The sequence below is a fragment of the Rhynchophorus ferrugineus genome, unplaced genomic scaffold (assembly GCF_030347505.1).
Source record: "Rhynchophorus ferrugineus isolate W39M unplaced genomic scaffold, kcgeb_rfMv2 rfM9, whole genome shotgun sequence".
Taxonomy (NCBI): Eukaryota; Metazoa; Arthropoda; class Insecta; order Coleoptera; family Curculionidae; genus Rhynchophorus; species Rhynchophorus ferrugineus.
Genome location: NW_027472588.1, coordinates 24,334,150 through 24,353,878, shown reverse-complemented (window position 1 = coordinate 24,353,878; position 19,729 = coordinate 24,334,150). Strand labels below are relative to the sequence as shown.

At 31.5% G+C, this 19,729-nt stretch overlaps 1 protein-coding gene across 1 annotated transcript; it reads left to right on the top strand.

The window, feature by feature from the left end:
• The first annotated feature begins 11,952 nt into the window (after window positions 1-11,952).
• Window positions 11,953-17,763, top strand: LOC143202059 (uncharacterized). The gene is made up of 5 exons (XM_076413330.1): window positions 11,953-12,847; window positions 14,787-14,957; window positions 15,025-15,171; window positions 17,397-17,438; window positions 17,497-17,763. Exons 1-5 carry the CDS (start codon window positions 12,067-12,069, stop codon window positions 17,619-17,621), a joined length of 1,266 nt encoding a protein of 421 aa, XP_076269445.1. The 5' UTR covers window positions 11,953-12,066; the 3' UTR covers window positions 17,622-17,763.
• Window positions 17,764-19,729: the final 1,966 nt, after the last annotated feature.

Below are 19,729 nucleotides of genomic sequence, written 5' to 3'. Positions count from 1 at the left end.
GACATCGAAGCGGATTATAAACCCATACAATCTTGTTCTGTATATGGTAGAATCAGCAAGGTGTGTTGTATTACGATCTGCTAAACCGAATGTTAATGGAATATATTGAACGACATGTTATTGCATAAATAATAGTATGATATCATTCTTCTATGACAACATTCATTTTAAAGGATACACTGGAGCAACTCACTGTTTGAGAAAATTGGGAAGCTCTGAACTCACCAGATAGACCGATTTCTGATTACCATTTGTTCTGATTCCTAACCGATGAACTATAGTAAAATGGACCGATTATTAGATCGATGCCAACCTAACATCGTTCCTTCGACACAGTATCGTCACTTTGCCAAAGAGGAAAAGGTTTTATAAAATGATGGAATATAAATGAATTGAATAATATTAAATGAATAATAAACTATAAATGCGGAGACAGTATTTATGTTGGAGACAGCAACATATCGAAACATTTTTTAGGTTTTTCTAAGTTTTATATACATATCATGGAATTTATAAATTTTATAGATTTATTACACCGATAAAGAAAAAAATGAGTTTCTTGAAAACTTGTCGTCTTTGATATTTTTGAGAGTTAAAAATCAATTGAAATAAAAAATATCGGCCAAAAATATGTCATATACATGTATATTGTTGCATGCTCGTGTTAAAGCCATCCGGACAGGAGGAAGATCCCGCCATCTTGAGGCATTCTGTGTTAGGGCTTTGACCAAGCTGTTTGTAGAAGTAAATAGAGAGCGACTCAGTTGAATCCAGTGTTTTAATTGCCAAACACCTTCACCAAATCGATTCTACAAAATCGGTTCTAACAAATCAGAAGTGGGATAAAGAAAAACGCGTTCACAGTGATTTGTAGTGATTTTTTAGAAGCAGTTTTACAATCGGTTCTAACAATATATTATTTCCTTAGCTCATTTATTTGCAGGAAGATAATAGGGGCGAAAATGTAACAAGCTTCTAAAAAATGTATTATACAAAATATTGTCCACGCTTTAAAAAATTAACTGTTAGCCCAAAAAGCCACGGACAAATTTCATTGCATGACATTTAAATCTAAATCTAATCTAATTGGAAACACTGGGAAGCCCTGCGCATTCATTATTTTAAAATTAGGATATCTGTTTATATGGTTATATACCTTACCATAAATAAGCATTGAACTTTTAAATCGTTTTAATGATGTTAATAAAAATTGTTAGGAATTAATAAATATAGTTATTAGCAATTCTTAATTGATCGATTGAATTAAAACCTATTTTTCTTCTACGAGTTTCCTGTGATATTAAATTAGTATTAGTTTACCGAAATGCTCATAAATATTAATTAACTGTCCTGAAACTAGTCTGTATATAAATATATATTTTTAAAGTTGAACTTGCCTCGTTAAATAGAAGCAAGATTATACTTTACAAGATTAACAGTTAACTGATGTTGTGACACACTTCTTTTCCGGTTCAAATATATAATTTCAAGTATTTAATGATCTTGCAGATCGCGTGTTGACCATTAAAGAGAAGTATTTTCATTCATAGATATTCGATAATTAATGAGTAAACATCTTGACATCACATAGGAAAGTCGGTAAATTTGCATATGCTCGTTTTATTCCATGTTGTTATAGTAATAAATGGCATGGACATATAAATGATTTGAATGAAAGTTGCAGAAAATAGGACTCTGTGTTTAATTGCATGTGTGGTCTTGAGATTTAATCAAACAATTAATTTTCAGCCGATTCAGTTTAAATAATGATATTTAATTATACTAAATGCATAATAAATAATTTAACGTCAAAATTGTTGTTTGATTTGTACAAATCTGCTGTCGAAGCCCAGCAAATACTTTTAAAAATGTGTGGCAATGGTGTTTAATCATATGATAACGGTTTTGGTTTGGTTACCAAACAGTTAGTGATTTAGATATTAATGACAAATGGCCTGAAGGGTCAAACATGTTCGAAGACAATGAACAGTAATATTTGTTAATAAAAGATCTGCTCAAACTCTGAAAGAATTGTTTATTCACTCAACAGTTTGCGGATATTTACATACTATAGGAGAGATCCAGAAGGTGGGGATATAGCTACCAGAAGAATTGACTGAAAACGGCATTTTAACTCTTTCCAGAGCACAGTTTCATTGCTTTCCAGGCAGAATAAGAAATATTTTTTGTGGTCCATTGTGATCTATTACAACAATTCCAGGTAGAAAATACCATGGGTTAGTCCAGGAGAATCATCTACTTCTAATGGCTGATACTATGTTGCAGCTTTAATGGGAAATCCTGCCGCAATCAGCGTTCTCACCAGACTTAATGCCCTTTGATTTCTACTTGTTCAGATTTATATAGGATGGTATAGCTGGAATACGATGTCGAAATCCTGAAGAAGTGCGAAAATGAAGCAATAATTGGCTCGTAACCAAACTAAAATGAGAAAAAGTTTTGATTAATGTATATTTTAATCAATAAAATAATTCTCATAATTAACATTTTCTGAAGATTTCTTAGTTAAATTAGTTGTTTTAGCTTTTTATATGCTGCAAAAATGATGATCCATTCGAGCTTTATTGCGCCTGATAGCAAAAGAATGAGCTTTAATGCCAGTGGTAATGCTAAATTTTGAAAAGGAATACATTTCATAGAAATGTGAATTGTTTACTTGTTACTATTGTTGTAAACATTTTTGGGAGAACAAATATTTCAATGGCATATATCTATAGAAGGAGAACTTAATGCACTCTTTATAGATTTTCGTGGCGATGACTTTTAAATTAAGTTTGTTTTGTCATATCTGATGGGACTGAAATTAATGACAATTGCCGAAAAATTTTCTGCGGAAGGATTTTTTTAAACAATCGTCCAGCGGACCGTATTAGTATTAGTGTTTTATACATGGCGTTATTTGATGTGCATTCTGCGTATGCATTAGTTGGAAATGTCAGAACAATAGTTAAACAGGTTACTTTCAAGCCTTGAAAAATTAAAGCCTTTTTTGTATTTCTCTGCAAAAACTATTTTAGAAAGAAAATCCAATATGCTATAACGCTTTATTTTTAACTAAACTAGCTTTTGACTTGAGTCGTAACTAGCTTATACGTTACGTGTTAAAGAAAAAAAGAAGGAAAGTAAAATGCGAGATCTAAAATAATAAATAATTATATAGCTAGCGGTTGGAAGCGATGATTAAATTGCATGAATTATGGTTGGAAATATTTTTCTGTCCGCCACTTTATTCAGAACTTTATGTTGTTTGTGTAGACCTAAAAAAGACACTTCAGGAAAATAAATGTTACTTAAAACGTCTATTTTGAAAATAAAAGTAAATCATTATACAAAAAAGGTTAAATTAAAAAAAAATTAGATTAAATGTGTCGGCCTTCAAGGAAATTATGTTGATGAATAAAGTCGATTATCTAAGAAACGGCTTCCTTGTTTTGATTGAAAACTTCTAGATTGATATGTTATATTGTAATATGCATAGTCACCAGTCACAGTGAGCAATACTTGGAAAGAATTTGTTAGCGCCAGTTGTTTTAGATGCGATATTGTTTATTAAATAATATTTTAGTGATATTAAAGTTCTAAAATACTACACATAAAAAATTAAGATTCTTGCATTAAAATATTGTAGGTTACATCAATTTGTTTACACTATTACTAACATGTATAATACCACTGTACTTGTGTCGTCTTGGCTGTCGAGAAGCCGAACTGCCTCAACAATCATATGGTGAACATATTTCTGGCAAACTTTTAATGGTATGTTTTTTTTCAAAAATATTTTGAAGTCTCCTTTTTACGAACGAGGATTTATCTGAACTGAACCTACAGATCGTAGGCTCCGAACCACGGTTCTTGGCATAAAACCTACCGAGTGGCTAATGACCAACTTAGAGACAATCCCAGAAGACATCTGATCTTACACAGCCTGGTTACTGGAGAGACCTGATTACTCCTTGTCGAATTTTTTACTGTTGCCTAAGGCATTTAAAATTACAATTACAAACATAAATTACATCCATTACCCAGCAGGATTCGAACCCGCGACTATCGCAACCAAGCTGGCTAATGGCATGTTTAATGGTGTATATTAACTTTAAATAAAATCACTATATGCGCACATCATTGTACCACAACTGTGAAAAGTGGCTGAGGTAAGTATGATTTATAAACTAGGAGAGCCATCTTATTAAAGAGCGTTATACCTGTAACTTCTGTATTGCCGATAATGTCCGAAATATTTAAAAAACTTTTATTGAAAAGGATAATATCAACCACTGATGAAAATTTCATAGAATCACCGATGCCATAATAAAATCACTAGAAAAAATAAAATATAAAATATGTTCTGCAATATTCCTAGATGTTGTTCAAGCTTTCGATAAAGTTTGGCATGAGGCTTTAAATAAAATAATTAAAATGCTTCTCCCTGACCAAGATTTTGTCATTCGATGAAGTTGTTGTTACTATATTTGCAGATGACACTGCAATCCTAGCCATTGGAGAAAACAATACTGAATTAACCGAAAATGTACAAACATCTACTGCTAGAATAGGATGCTGGACAGAGAAATAGCATATAAAAATGGATCAATATTCAGTAGATATTTAACACTGTCACTATGTAATAAGATTTTACTTTACCAACAGGTCTTGAAACTAGTGTAGACTTCAGATAGTTTTTAATCCCGGAGTTACACCAGCCAATGCAATAGAAATAGTGTACAAATATTGTAAAACAAGGTACTATGGCGTAGATGAGAGTTTACTTAAATATCTGAAAATAGAAACTGTCGAAACGATATTAAGCACTATGCCTGAGGTAATGCGTAGAGGCTCTATCAGCACATTAATGCTGAGGTTCTTCACCTTCTAGCTAACGATGGTGTAGTCGGAAGATTAAAGAAAGTAAAACTATTTGATCTAGATCACTGAAGTTACTAATAAAACTATAAAAACCATGACGTAAGTGCATTGTAATTTTAAAGCCATATCAAGCTAAGCCATAAAATGATTGATACAAAAATTTATGAAAAACACTCGGTTTATAAAATTATATAATAAGATAGCCTAATGGCTCAAACATCCCAGACAATCTAAATTATTTAAGTCGATGAATTAAAGCATGAATCGTTTTAATATTTTGATTATTTCACAGCATTGGCATTACTCGATACTATCTATCGATATCATTATCGATATATTTGGTGGGATTAGCGTTGGATTGGATTGGTGTGATATACTATGAGCTACTAAAACTTTATAAAATTATCAATGAGGATCGTTCTCAACTACAATTGATGCGTTTGAAATACGAGTTTGAAAAACGAAAGCCTCGGCCATATATTGTAAAACTGGTGAAAACATAATCGGAGACATTGAAAAGGGATGTCCTATTCCACCCGCCGTATTCTCCAGACCTTGTTCCTTCTGGTTACTATTGGTTGCGACATGTGGTTCATAACTTGTCCGAGCAGCGTTTCATTTCTTGTAAAGATATCAAATAGGGCAGATTCGCGGATAGCTTCAAAAGATACATCCTCTTTCGAGATGGAATCCGCACATTACCTGAAAGATTGGACTAATATTTTACAATAAAACTTCAAGTGAATCAAAAATCCTTTCAAATTAATTTATACACTAACAATGTTATCCAAATCCAAATAATCGAGACATTATTTTAATTATAGTATGTAAATATATTTAGTAACATTTTATTACAGCAATTTGATTGATACTGGGTATTGAAATATTTTAAAATTCTTATGCTTTTTTCTGTTTTTATGGCGACCATGTTTGAATGACATCAGAAGATTAAATGGTTTTCAATTAACCTTCATATTCAAATGAGATGCAGTTGTTTACGATAGATAACCCGAAGGAAAATTCTTCATCGATAAAGCTTTTTTCCTGAATCGAATATATTACTGGACACCTGACGAGTTTATAGGCAATGATTCTTTATAAGTAGAGGTATATTCCATAAATATAATAAACAGAGAATGTCCAATATCTTACCGTAAATTAGGATTGAGGTCTAATGTAGATAAATATATGGTAATCAAAAGCTAATAATTTTGATGTAAACTAAGATGTATCGAAGGATGACTTTTCTGAAGATGAATTAGAGTAGATAAGTCTGAAATCATTCAGTAGATTCATCATTTTAAGTTTCTAAAATAAAATATTATTTGCAATGTGAGAATACATCGGTAAACATTGGTGTTTTCTTCTATATCAGGCTTTTTATTCAGCAATCATAATAAATGCTATATTCAATTCAATTGAGCTACTTAAAAACTAAAATAAAATTTATTAACACAAATAAAAGTTAAAGTAAAATGTTTTAGATAATTGAAATTCACGAATTATTGAACAATGAACAAAAAACAGTTTATTATATTTTGAAAAAGTTTACAAATAAAAATATGTAGAAATATAACACCAATTTGACTGAACCTGGATACTAAAATATTTTAAAACCTTTATGCATTTGTCTGTTTTTACGATGGCCATGTTTGAATGATATCCGAATATTATAGTGTTTGCAATTAACCTTCATATTCAAATGAGTTGCATTTGTTTACGATATATGACCCGAAGGAAAATTTATCATCGATATTGAAGCTCGTTTCTGTTCCGAATCAAATATATTACTAGGCACCTGACGAGTTTATAGAGAATGATTATAGTGTTAGTTCTTATAAATATCATAAACAGAGAATGTCCAATATCTTAGTATAAAGTTAGATTGAGGTCTAATGTAGATAAATATATGGCAATTAAAAGCTAATAATTTTAATGTAAACTAAGATGTATTGTTAGATGACTTTTCTGAAGATGCCTTAGATTAGATGAGTCTGAAATCGTCCAGTAGATTCTTTATTTTAAGGTTCTAAAATAAAATATTATTTGCGGTGTGAGTATACCAATCAGTAGACATTGGTGTTTTATTCCACATTATGCTTTTTATTCAGCAATCATAATAAATGCCATATTTAATTCAGTTAAGTTATTTAAAAACTAAAATAAATTTATTAACATAAATAAAAGTTAAAGTAAAATGTTTCAGATAATTTAAATTTTCGAATTATTGAACGGTGAACAAAAAACAGTTTATTATATCTTGAAACAAAACTTATCTACAAATATAAATATGTAGAAATATAACACCAATTTGACTGAACCTGGATACTAACATATTTTAAAACCTGTATGCATTTTTCTGCTTTTACGATGGCTATGTTTGAATGATATCCGAATATTATAGTGTTTCCAATTAACCTTCGTATTCAAATGAGTTGCATTTGTTTACGAAAGATTACCTGAAGGAAAATTCTTCATCGATATCTAAGCTTGCTCCTCTACCGAATCCGAAATAAAACCGAACACATAACGGATTTCGTCATTTTTTGTGCTAGTTTTTCGGCTGTCTCGTAAACCATTGCTCGACTGATAATCGTTTAATAGACTTACGCCTCTACTGTAAATAATTTAGAGTTAACCGTTCAACGCCCTTGACCCTCGTCGTTGCAGTTCTTCGGGTTCTGCCATCGAAGAAATGTTTATATATCTATTTCAGCATCTTCACGGAGTGGACCGGTTCAATATACGCAGAGCCGGACTAAAATATGTTATGTAGATAATGCGAGAAAATGGGTTTTGGGGGAAGGTTTTATAAATTCAAAATTTCATTGTGAAAAATAATGTTTTGCATAATTTTTTATTGCCTTTCTGCTTTATTTAAGAAAGAGTATTTGAATAAAAAAAATCAACAGGTTATTTTCCGAAAATTTCGAAAAATCCGAAGTTTTTTGGAATACCCCTCGGAGTACTATTCGATAGGTAAGATTTGATATTATTCTGCGTAAAACATTTTTTTAATGAATATTATTGAGCTGTCCAGTGTATGCAACTACTTTTAAAAATTTATAGTAATGCCATATAGTTTGCCATATCCCAATTGTCGATTTTGGTTTTATTGATCGCCAAATTTAAGGTGATTTTTAAGTTAAAGACAAGAATGTAACAAATAGATGTAGAAGGCAATACATTTAAAAATAAATAATTAAAAAAAATGATTAGCAAATGTAAAAAAATAATTAGGCCAATAATATAATTTAAAATGGCTATTTACTGAAATGTATTCCTTATAACATTAAATGGAACATATGTGAATCATATTACATTCCATTTCTACAATATTTATATGAAAATACAAATAAAATTTCTATTTAAAAATTTAGGACTTTTGTTATCTACCAAATCAAACTTGAAAACACTTGATTATATTACCACACTAACTTATAGTAGCACTTGGTCTATTTGGTATTGTACTGAATCTTATCTGTCTGAGCTTGAAGGCATAGTTGTATCTGTTTCAAAGAAATCTGTTTCCGATATAAGATTTATGCATTATGGCCACATATGCCTTTTCGATGGATAGGTAAATGATCTGTGAATAAGCATATGTTTGAATATATATCAATATGATCAACATGAATAATCGTGAAGGTCAAGACGAAGGTGATAAAAGACGTATTATTTAAATCCCAATTAAGGATAGCTTCTTTGTTAAGCAATGATGATATTCGATGTATACTCATAAGGCTTAGAATGCAAAGAACATTAGCCTTCTTGTAATTATGTAGGCGCTTATAATTAATTTTAAGCCCTTTGGACACTCACATCCTAGAACCCAACATGTTTCTTACGTTTTTACATTTAAATAAAGAAAATTTAACCTAAATGCTATAAAAATGACATTATAAAGTAAAATTTGTTAATATACTCTACAAAACAGACTTGACGGAAGATGTAGTCCACATTTTAGGTCAAAACATAAAAATAACAAAAGCTGTAGATATGTCAGATATTTCTGACGAAATTTTAAAGAGAAAAAGATCTGGGTTGGTGCAGAAGAGCCATCCATATTGATGTCGAAGCAGATTCATGCCCATAAGGTTTTTCTGTGCACATATGGTGGATACAGCGATATGCAGTTGCTAAAACCGAACAAAGCTATTGCTGCAGATATTTATTGACGTTAACCAAATTTAATGCTCTATTACAAGTAACAGACCCAAAATTTCTTTTCTTACGTGACGTTTGGTCACGGTTTGGTCAAGGATACTAGGTTGTAGCTTACATTTATGTAAATGGAATTAACTGCTGCAACTAACATTGTCTTTCGATCTTTTAATACGGTATCGTCATGTTGGCAACAAGATGCGCAGAAACTGTTGTAGATTGAAGCCTAGTTGTTCTAGATAACGATTTTATATGATGGTTTGTCTAATATTCTTTACTGACACATTGGACTGTCGATTTTAACGTATTTGGTAATCAAATGTCATTTGACGGCTCTAAAAGTCCATCAAAATATAGTAAAGTTTTTTTTATAAGATATTGTTAGCGTAATTAACGCATGAGACTGTAAGGTAACTACTTTAAATTTTATATGATTTTTATCTTTATATTCTATTACAATTACAAATATGTTGTTAAATATTCGGTATATTTATTCAAAATTTTAATACTTCTTTAACGTTTTAATGTAAAAAATTACACAATGAAAGAGGAAAAACAGACTCAGACGTAAATATTCGGTATGCTTACTCAAAATTTTAACACTTCTTTAACGTTCTAATGTAAAAAAAGACACAATGAAAGAGAAAAAATAGACTCAGATGATAGAAAACAGTTTGAAGAATAGATAATGAACATATTTTGAACTTATTGTTAATAGTGGAGAGACTAATTAATTTTGAGAAGGAAATCGACAACGGCTTCACTCAGCCATTTTTATCAACTACCAGTTATAACTTATAGTCAATAAATTTATTTATTCATATTCATTAAATGTATCACCTTCTTGTATAGTAGCCCAATATGGTAATTTCTCTATGGTATTTGGTGATTTGTTATTTAGAAATGTATACGCAATAATAGCATCGTGAAATATTACGTTCTCGTGATGCAAAAGTCAAGATTTTCTTTGCAAATCTGGTCGTTTCAGATGAGTTCGCTTTCTTGATAACTTCTATGGTGTTAACTTCAGTTTAAGACGTTGATGAACGACCCGAGCGAGCGAAATTTTCTTTCACATGTCATCCGCTTTTGAAGGTATATATGTACCGCAAGATTTTAATTTCAGTCACATATTTCAACAGAATATTTAATTTCAGCGATTCGGTACATTCTATTTGCATTGAAAAATTCTTTGTTCCATCTTTTTATCATTGAAAATATTGAAAATGACAATTGAACTGATAAAATCGTACAATGGAAACAATAGATGACGTTTACTATCAGTGTCATTATAGAAGATAGTCGTGCCAACGCAGTCTTAAAAAAATTACAATAGCTTTAGTAAAATTTTCATATAATATACTTTTTGTATATATACACATATATTTAATTTTTTATTATATATATTTTATGTATTTATATATTTATAAAATATTATATCCTGGGTCAGTTGCATTTTGTAAAGGTGCAAGATCAAGATTTTATTTATGATAAATCTGATTGCTTCGGATTCCCCTATAGTCTTTCATGCACAGTATCGATAACTAATCTAGAGTGTGTTTGGCATATGTTTCTTATTGAACTTGATGTGTCTAATTTACTCACCAGTTGTTGAAAAGGCGATTACAGAAAGGGTTACAGCGTCTGCCGTAAAATGAAAACAATGTGTAATTTAATTGTGTTAATTTGGCGTGCTGCTCAATCGTGTTGTATATTATCTAGTTACCGTTTGAAACCTGTTTTTCTCCTCTTTTATTCTTTAAGACTGTTTAAAAAAATTACATGCGTCAAACTAATTTGCAGTTCATCACGCCTGTGTTCGCTAACATGGTTTTGTCTCTCTTCTGTCTTCTCCATAGTAGTTAATATTGTGTTATTGTGAAATTATTTAACAAATATATTCAGTATGATTATGTAAAATTCTCAACAGGTCTAATGTTCTAATGGAAAATTTTCAGAAACTCAATAGAATAGAATATCAATAGAATCAACAAAGTGAGTGTATCGTCACTAGTGATGAGACCGAATAATTATCACAGTCTTGTGAAATTGACAGCGGCGTTATTCCTCTTGAGTATCAGCATATGAGTATTTGGGAAAAGTTTTCATACTTTTCTTCAGTGTATTCGTATTTTCAAATCACAAGCTTTCTGTACAAATTCATGGCTTTTTCAATTCCACCTTTATTCCCCGTCTTTTGGCTTCCACTACTTTCGATTTCGTTACCAAAATGCTTAAATGATTAATGATTAATTATTATATTTTTACACCCTTGTTACCCTTTCTACCGCTATCATTTGAATATTTATTACTTTTACCTCGCCCACCACTATGACTATCCTTTTGTATTTATTCATTATGATTCTATATTCTCTTATTAGTATTTTATTGCAGTTGTTTAAGATTTTCTATACGTACGATCTTTTGTAGGGGCCTATCATTTGTCACTGCATTGCATTCATATTCAATTCCAAAGTCATTGCATGTATTCCAAAGGATAAATTTAAAAAAGCAAATCATATTTCTTGAAATCTTCGATTTATTTAATTTAATGTTTGCTAAAAAGAATATTCTTGAAATAGCTTTTCCTCGAATGCATCCGATAAAGAAATTTCAGTTTCTGATTTTTATATATTTATTAATTATTTCAAGGTTTTAAATCAATTTACTGATTATTATGAACGTATATTATCACTTCAAATTAGTCAAATAAATGATATTCATGTTATCACAACGCTCATTTAACCCACAAAACAATCAAGAATCATTAAATATTTGGATTGCTTTTATAATATAAACTGTAGATGGCTAATTATAACGAAAAAATTTGTTGACAAGATATTGTATGTAAAAATATTCGCTCGGGTAATCGTGCAATTGGTATTGACCTACAGAATATATGGTACAAGAAAAAATATAAGACCGGGTTCTGAGAACAGGATTTCTCTTTTTGCTTGTCGCGATAGTCCGGATCTGTTCGCGCCTCGCGCTGGACACCCAGAGAAGAACTATAAACAGATGAAGTCCCCTATAAAACCGAGCCGGTCGAGTTCATCAACATCAGTCCATTTCAATATGTTGCCCAAATACGCGGTTTTATTAGTAGCCTTAGCGGCATCCTCGTTGATCGTTGCCAAGCAAATACCCGTAGAGATAAGGTACGAGAGGCTGGAGCATAACCTCAACGACAATCTAGCCGAGAAGCCTCAACTAAGCCAGGAACAACTGAAAGAAAATGATCTCAGACTGAAATCAAGTTTTGCCGAGGAATTAAATGAAGAACCAAAAGACTACGTAAAAAACTTGGATGCTAAGGTCCAACTATCACCAGATCAACTCCTGCAAGCCTATAAACACATCCCCATTCACCATAGTATCCAAGAAGGTGATGACAAGGAAGACAATCTAGTCAGTTTGAATGAACTAAGAGACGCTGGAAGTTTAAGAACCGACACACCATCCTTGAAAAGTCTAGCTGAGAAAGTTATTGAGGAGGGTTTGGAGAACTTACGTAATAGCTTTAAGTCAAGCGACAACGAAGCTACCCCGTCCAAAGAGCTCTGGGATAAGCTCGAAGGTGAAGCAAAGGACTTGGTTCAGAATACGGAGGAAGATGGTACTTCCAGGCAAGAGGGCGGTGGTCAACAAAACTTCCTGCAATCAATCTCGAGCGGATTCCAGAACCTTACCAGCAACTTTATACAGAATTTCCGTCCCGCTTCTACTCAGAATGGAAGCAGTGCAGATGAAGGCCAAAGTCAAGGACCAATTCAAGGTTTTGTCGGCTTTTTCACTGGAGGTAAGTTTTCATTTTTTGAACTAATTATACACATATGAATAATAACAGTTAAAGTTCAGCAAGTTCTGCAGTAGTGTCTGTAAAGTTCTGTAGATTTAGTTATATAAATTGGTGCATTAATAATTTTCTGATATTAAAATATTTATTCGATGCTTCTGATTTCATGTATTATCCGTTTTACCATTACTAATATACTTATGAACGATTTGAATGAATGACTGATTGATTGATAATATGATGATATTTGCTTAAAATATCTCCAGCATATTAACATTATTTAGACTCTATCAACACAAGCCAAGAAATATTAAAGCAAACTAAGCTGCTATAACCCCCCCGTATGTAAATCATTTGATTTTAGCAGGTTTTTTGAGTTGTTATTGAGCTAATTTATCTATATTATTGATCAATTTCTGTAGTATCCACAAATATATCTTTTTCATAATTAAATGTTTCCAAACTGTCTTTAACAAAGATGCTGAAAGAAGGAATCATTACTTTAAAGATTATTTTTAATGCTTATATCAAATTAATGTTTACATTTTGGTCTATTTCATTATATATGTACCTTTTATGTACCTGATACATATAGTATTTTAATGGGCTTTTGACACAAGGCGATTTTGATATTGAGGTAAAAATGTTAAGAATTTAAATTATTGGTCATTGTCGCTGAATCTCCTTATTCCCATTTTTTATGTTGTTTTCTAGAACAAGTTTATTCGATATCATTCACCTCTTATTCTAATTTACATGAGGAGGCTTCCAGCATATTTTAAGATGAACTGGTTTTTAACATAATTTGCGTGAAACGCCTTGACAACCGTTAAATTGTTAAATAGTTTCCGATTCTCTTTCTCTCACGTTTCCTTCGATAGTAATACTTATGTATGTATAAACTGAGAAGCGTCAGCAATAGAAATTATATATAAGTGCAATGAATAATACATTATTTAAAATTAGATTGATTTGCATAATGGCACATCTCGGCATACCTGTTTTAGCTTATAATTTTTTCTTATTTATTTTGTGTTGGTATGTTTTGTTCCTAATCACTATCCAATCAATACTTTAATTATTTATATTCAGTTATATATTTTATATTGACTGAAAATACCTCGGTCTTTTCAGTCTCTTCTTTCAGTTTCTCCATTTTTCATTATAATTTCAACATTTGATTTTTTAAAAACGAAAAACATATTTTCAGATAAATATACATTTATCATATAATAATTACAGATGATTAATTTTTTAGAACACATGAAGTTTTTTATTATTCTGAAAGTGTTAAATATGAACATTATTAAAGTATTGTACATCAATCTATAGATCAAGGTTTTCAATAAACGAAATGATTGGTTAGCTGTTATGGTCCTAAAAATTTAGCAGATATCAGGGGCACAGAAAATTAAATTTAACAAATTAAACACATTTTAATTAGCAATCGTTGCTTGCATCTATTATGGATAATATTTTCACTTTAAAAGGGTATTTATTGGGAAAAAGTTAGGATATACATGTAAAGTTTAAAAAGCTTTGATTGATCAGCTACTAAACTGAATAGGTTTTGAGTTCGTTGGAAGTTCTTTGAGAGTTTGAAATGGTTTTTCGTCCAATAAGTTCGGTTAATTATCTTCGAACTTATTGGATGCTTCAGACTTTTTTCGTCATTGACATCAGGACTATCACTTTTATTTTATAACCATTATTAGCGTCAGTGTACATTGAGTAACTTAATAATACCAAATAGAAAGTTATTATTTCATATAGAAAATTGTGAGAATTGTCGATATAACTAGGTTATGTTACGTTCTTGAACAGTTTACATTAACACTTCGTATATTAACCAGAATATATCGCTAAAAACACATTCAAGAACCTTATAAAATTTGATTATTTTTTTCTGTTCGCCTAATTTATAAATTTATTATTGATATAGGTGTTCAAAATATCGTCAGTAACATTCAGAATTTGGGACAAAACAACCAACCGGCTTCGTCAAACAGTACCGTTCTTGGGGATAGTACCACAGCACAGCCTGGTGTAATTGGCAACATTGTTACTAACGTGCAACATTTCTTCCAAGGACCTGGATCTTCAAATGCATCAGGTGATAATTAATTAATTTAATGCTATATGTGTCGATAATTTGATTTTGTTCTCTTATCTTACCTTAGGTACTCCTAATCAAGGATTCTTCGTCGGTGCCATCAGTCAAATAAATCAGGCTGTGAGCAACATTATACCAACTACTCCAGCAAGTACCCAGGGAGATCAGGGAACGCAACAAGGAGGTCCAATTCAACAAGTTTTTCAAAATATAGGTATGTTCGTAAACATAATTTGGTACTGTGACCAAAAAGTAATAAGATTATCGTTTTTCCAACTTTATCTAGATGTTCAAAGTTGGAAAAACGATAATCAGTTCAAAGTAAAAATGTTGTCACCCCTTAAATACTTTAAACTATACCTTTGAAGTGGTTTTTATAAATTAGCGAATAGTTTCAGAATTATGGGAGTTGAACTATTAATGAAAACTCGCGAAGTATTTTTCAAGATTTTACAATCTTTTGTTATTTGTTGATTATTTTGTGTTTAAATTAATTTTGCTAAATACTTATAGTAAATACAACTAAAACATTTACAGTAAGAAAAATATGTGATGGTTCTTGATATATTTAATGTCAATGTAATTTATTTTTTTAAAATACATTAATTAAATTTTAATAAAATTCATAATTACATTTTAAAATTCATTAATAGCGACGATATTTCTTTTTTTTAATTAATATATTGTTAGCTGTTATCCCCTAAACTACAAATTGATTTTTACAATAATTGAAAACATTGTATAAATTTTAAAGAACTAACCGGATTTAATATTTACATTAGTAATATTCATCTATTAATTAACACAGCTGTTTTTTTTCTTTTACATACTTCACACTGTTGCAAGATTAACTGGTTTAGTTTCTTTTGGCCTGTATTCTGCCCAAATGTTATCCAAGAGATGCAATATTTCCATGAACATGAGAGTGGGGTTTCTCGTCATGTCTCGTTTTGTTTGTCTCTTGATTTCTTTAATCATAGCCGGTATCTAAAGGTTTCATCGGTAAATATAGCTATGGAGGTACTCTTGCTTGTCTTGTTTTAAACATTATGGCTGAGATATAAGGATTTAAGAGATCAGTGTTGTTTTATAACATTTTCTGAAGTTTGTGGGTGAGTCCCTCGTGCCAACCTTTATAAAAATACTATTATCTATCTTTGTAGATTTTTTCAATGACGTAAGTTATTATTATTTGTAAAATAAAACAACTTTTCTGATGTTTTTTTCTCTCTCTACAAATGGTGTTAGCTTTCTTAGTATTCCATATACCTTTGCGGATTAACGGTAGCAGAGAAATAAGTCTGTAAGATTTTATTTCATTTGGTGGTTTTTAAGTTTTTGAAACAATAATAATTTCAGGTGTCTTTCAAACATAAGGGACATATTCTAGTTTAAATGGTACATTAATAAACATTATGTGTTTTTTAAAATTATCTTTCTTGATAAAATTTTAAACAGTTGTCTGCTTATTAAATCATAGCTAGATGCTTGACGTCAGTTACTGTAACAGCAACCATTAATATGATTAGTGCAAATATTAGGTTTAAGGTCACACACATATTCTTTCAAGACTATCTTAATCTCAATATTTTGTTGTTAAAAATCAGTCAGTCAATCATTTTCATGGCAGAATCCAATCCGGAGTTGATGGTTATTAATTTAAAACCTTTCAAACGTGTTTAAGAAATTAAACTCTCACTTAGAATGATTAATATTGATTATATTAAAAAGATATAAAATATTATGTATTAAATATTGCTAACTCAACTTGGTTTCACTTTACCATGACTCCATTTGGTATTAACAGTAAAAATGGAAAGGTTATAGGAGACATAAACTGGAGGAGAAATTATATACAATTAAATTATTTTCAAAATAGAAGAAATTATTTAAATTCTGTATTATATTAATACTTTTTTCAAAACTGACACGAGCAATATATATTTGATATATTTGAAAAAAGAATTAGCGAAAGTAATAACGCGTGTGAAAATAATAGAGCAAATTTACATATATAGTCTTTCATAAGTAATATAACTCTCAATACAATTGAATCTCTACAATACAATTGAAGTCTCTTTTACCAACTATGGGTTTAATCTGGACTGGGCCTAAAGTTTAACGTGGGCTCCGAACCACGGTCCTCGGCATTAAGCCTACCGACTGACAAGTGACCAACTTTGGAAATCATCTCTGAAGACATCCGGTCTTACCCAGCTTGTTTACTGGTGGGACTGGGGATCATTTTCCTTGTCGGATTTTATACTATTGCCTAGGACAATGACAAATATTAAAGAATGACAAACATAAATTAAGCTATATACTGAATCTTGAATGTTATTTTAGTACATTATAAATTTGCTTAGTTATATACTACCATATTCAGGACAAATGCTGGTGTGCATTATTATATTAATATTTATCCCATTTATTTTTTAGGTAATGCTTTCAATCAGTTCATCGGCCAGAACAGAACTCAAGGTAGGAACATCAAATTAATTATCAATAAAGTTTATATTATTATTTCCTCCATATGTAGCACCAAATAAAAATCCCACTACCGCATCAGCTGCTCCAGTAACGGAAGCTGCATCAGCATCCGCGCCCGTGTCTGAAGCTGCAGCCGCTGAGGAGCCTGCACCTGCTGCAGCGGCACGCAAATAGACTGAAATTTTCGATTTTGATTTGATACTGATAAAATAAGAAAATAACGTGCCCATTTCTGTAGTTTCTATTGTAGTTTATAAGTTTTTATATTATTTATTGTAATTTATTTTTTTAATAGACAAAAAATTATTAAATATTATATATTATAGTTTCCTTTTTATAGCACACATTTACTTTTGTAATAATAACGTAATGTATATTTCATATATTTATACTATAGGATTGTACAACATTTTCTTCACGATATGCGGTTCTGGTCTTCATTTAAATACCTGAAAGACGGGCGGTGGTTCTGGTTTAAAAATCAGTTTTTGTGTCAGTTTGAGTAGGCATTGAGATTTTTTCTCCGCATCGTTCAATTGGTTGAGTTGAAAGGGTTTGTTATAACTTTTCTGTGCGTATAAAAAATGTTCGTTACCTAACAGGTCAATTGAAAAGTCCCCGGTCTACCATAGTAAAACACATTTTTTTGGCAAAATTTTTTTTTTATTCAATATATTTCCCTTCAAGGGTGATACACTGACTATAGCGACCCAACGATACCATTTTTGTAGTACGATTTGTCCTTTGCTTCAAAATAGGCCTCAGTTTCGGCGATCTTCATTCGACGAAAATTTCTCCCCAGCGAGCATTCTTTTGAGATCTTAGAACAGGAAATAGCCTCTGGGGGCCAGATTTGGAGAAAACGGTCGATGAGGAAGCAATTCGAAGCCCAATTCATGAATTTTTGCTATCGTTTCACTGACTTATGACACGGTGCATTGTCTTGGTGAAGCAGCACTTTCTTTTCCTTCAAATGCGGCCGTTTTTCAGTGATTTCGTCCTTCAAATGGTCCAGTAACGCTATGTAATGGTCGCTGTTGATGGTCCTTCCTTTTTTAAAGTAGTTAATGAAAATTATTCCATGCGCATCCGTAAATACAGACGCCAAAACCTTGTCAGTCGACTGTTCGGTTTTCCTATGCTTTGGAGCGGGTTCATCGTGTGCAGCCCACTCGAATGACCGTCGATTGGACTTCGGAGTGAAATAATGGAGCTATGTTTTATCCATTGTTACATATCGATACAAAAACTCGTGAATTCGTGAATGATATGATGTACACGTTCAGTTGATATCATTAGAGTTCCTGATATTTCATTCAATTTCACTTTACGGTCATTCAAAATTATTTTGTGGATTTTTTAAATGTTGTCGTTGGTAAAAACTTCTTTTGGGCGTACACTGCGTTCACCGTCTTGGGTGCTCATTTCACCACGTCTAAACTTAGCATACCAATCCTTGATGGTTGATTTTCCTGGGTCAGTGTCCGAAAACTCGGCATCAAGCCAAGTTTTTGCTTAAACTGTATTTTTTCCTTCAAAAAGCAATATTTTATCAAGACGCGAAATTCCTTTTTATCCATTTTTTTCACAATATCAAAAGTTGCTTTACTCAAAATGCTATAATTCACAAACTAATCATCCGACAGCTGTCAAATTTATACTCCCATCTTTTGAGGGTTAGGGCTAACTAAAAAACCTATGGATTTAATTCTAGTAGCGCCATCTATGTGTCAGGCTGGGGATTTTTCAATTTACCTGTTATAGTGCCCCGATGGAGAGTGGTTCATAGTCATTTGATCTGATCATTTTTCCTTTTTTAGTCGAGTCTTGACTATCCTGTTGTGGATACTGACGTCCACAGATTGGTTAGGAGATCTTTAGGCTCCACCACTTCTGATACACATTTTAATGTGATCGACCACTTTTCAGGTGTAACAATATGCGTTTCACAAAACGACGTAATTTGGAAACAACTATTATAATTTTAAATGTTGACGAAGAAGTTAGAATAAGTTTAGAATAATCTCTCGTATGAGAAACGAATGATATAATATATATAGTAGTGGCATTACTACGAAATACTGATGACGGACTTGTATACTTTTTATTGTAGTGTTGTTGTCTAAGTTGTTAGAGAAGAAATAGCCGAATTGACTCAGCTCTGTGTGAAATTTGAGGGAGCTTGCATAGTTAATGAGAAAGAGCTCTCGCCGTGAACCAAGTGATTGAATTTCTGCCCCTGGAAATCGATCCCCCCCGCTCGAGGCAACCCGGGCCGCGGA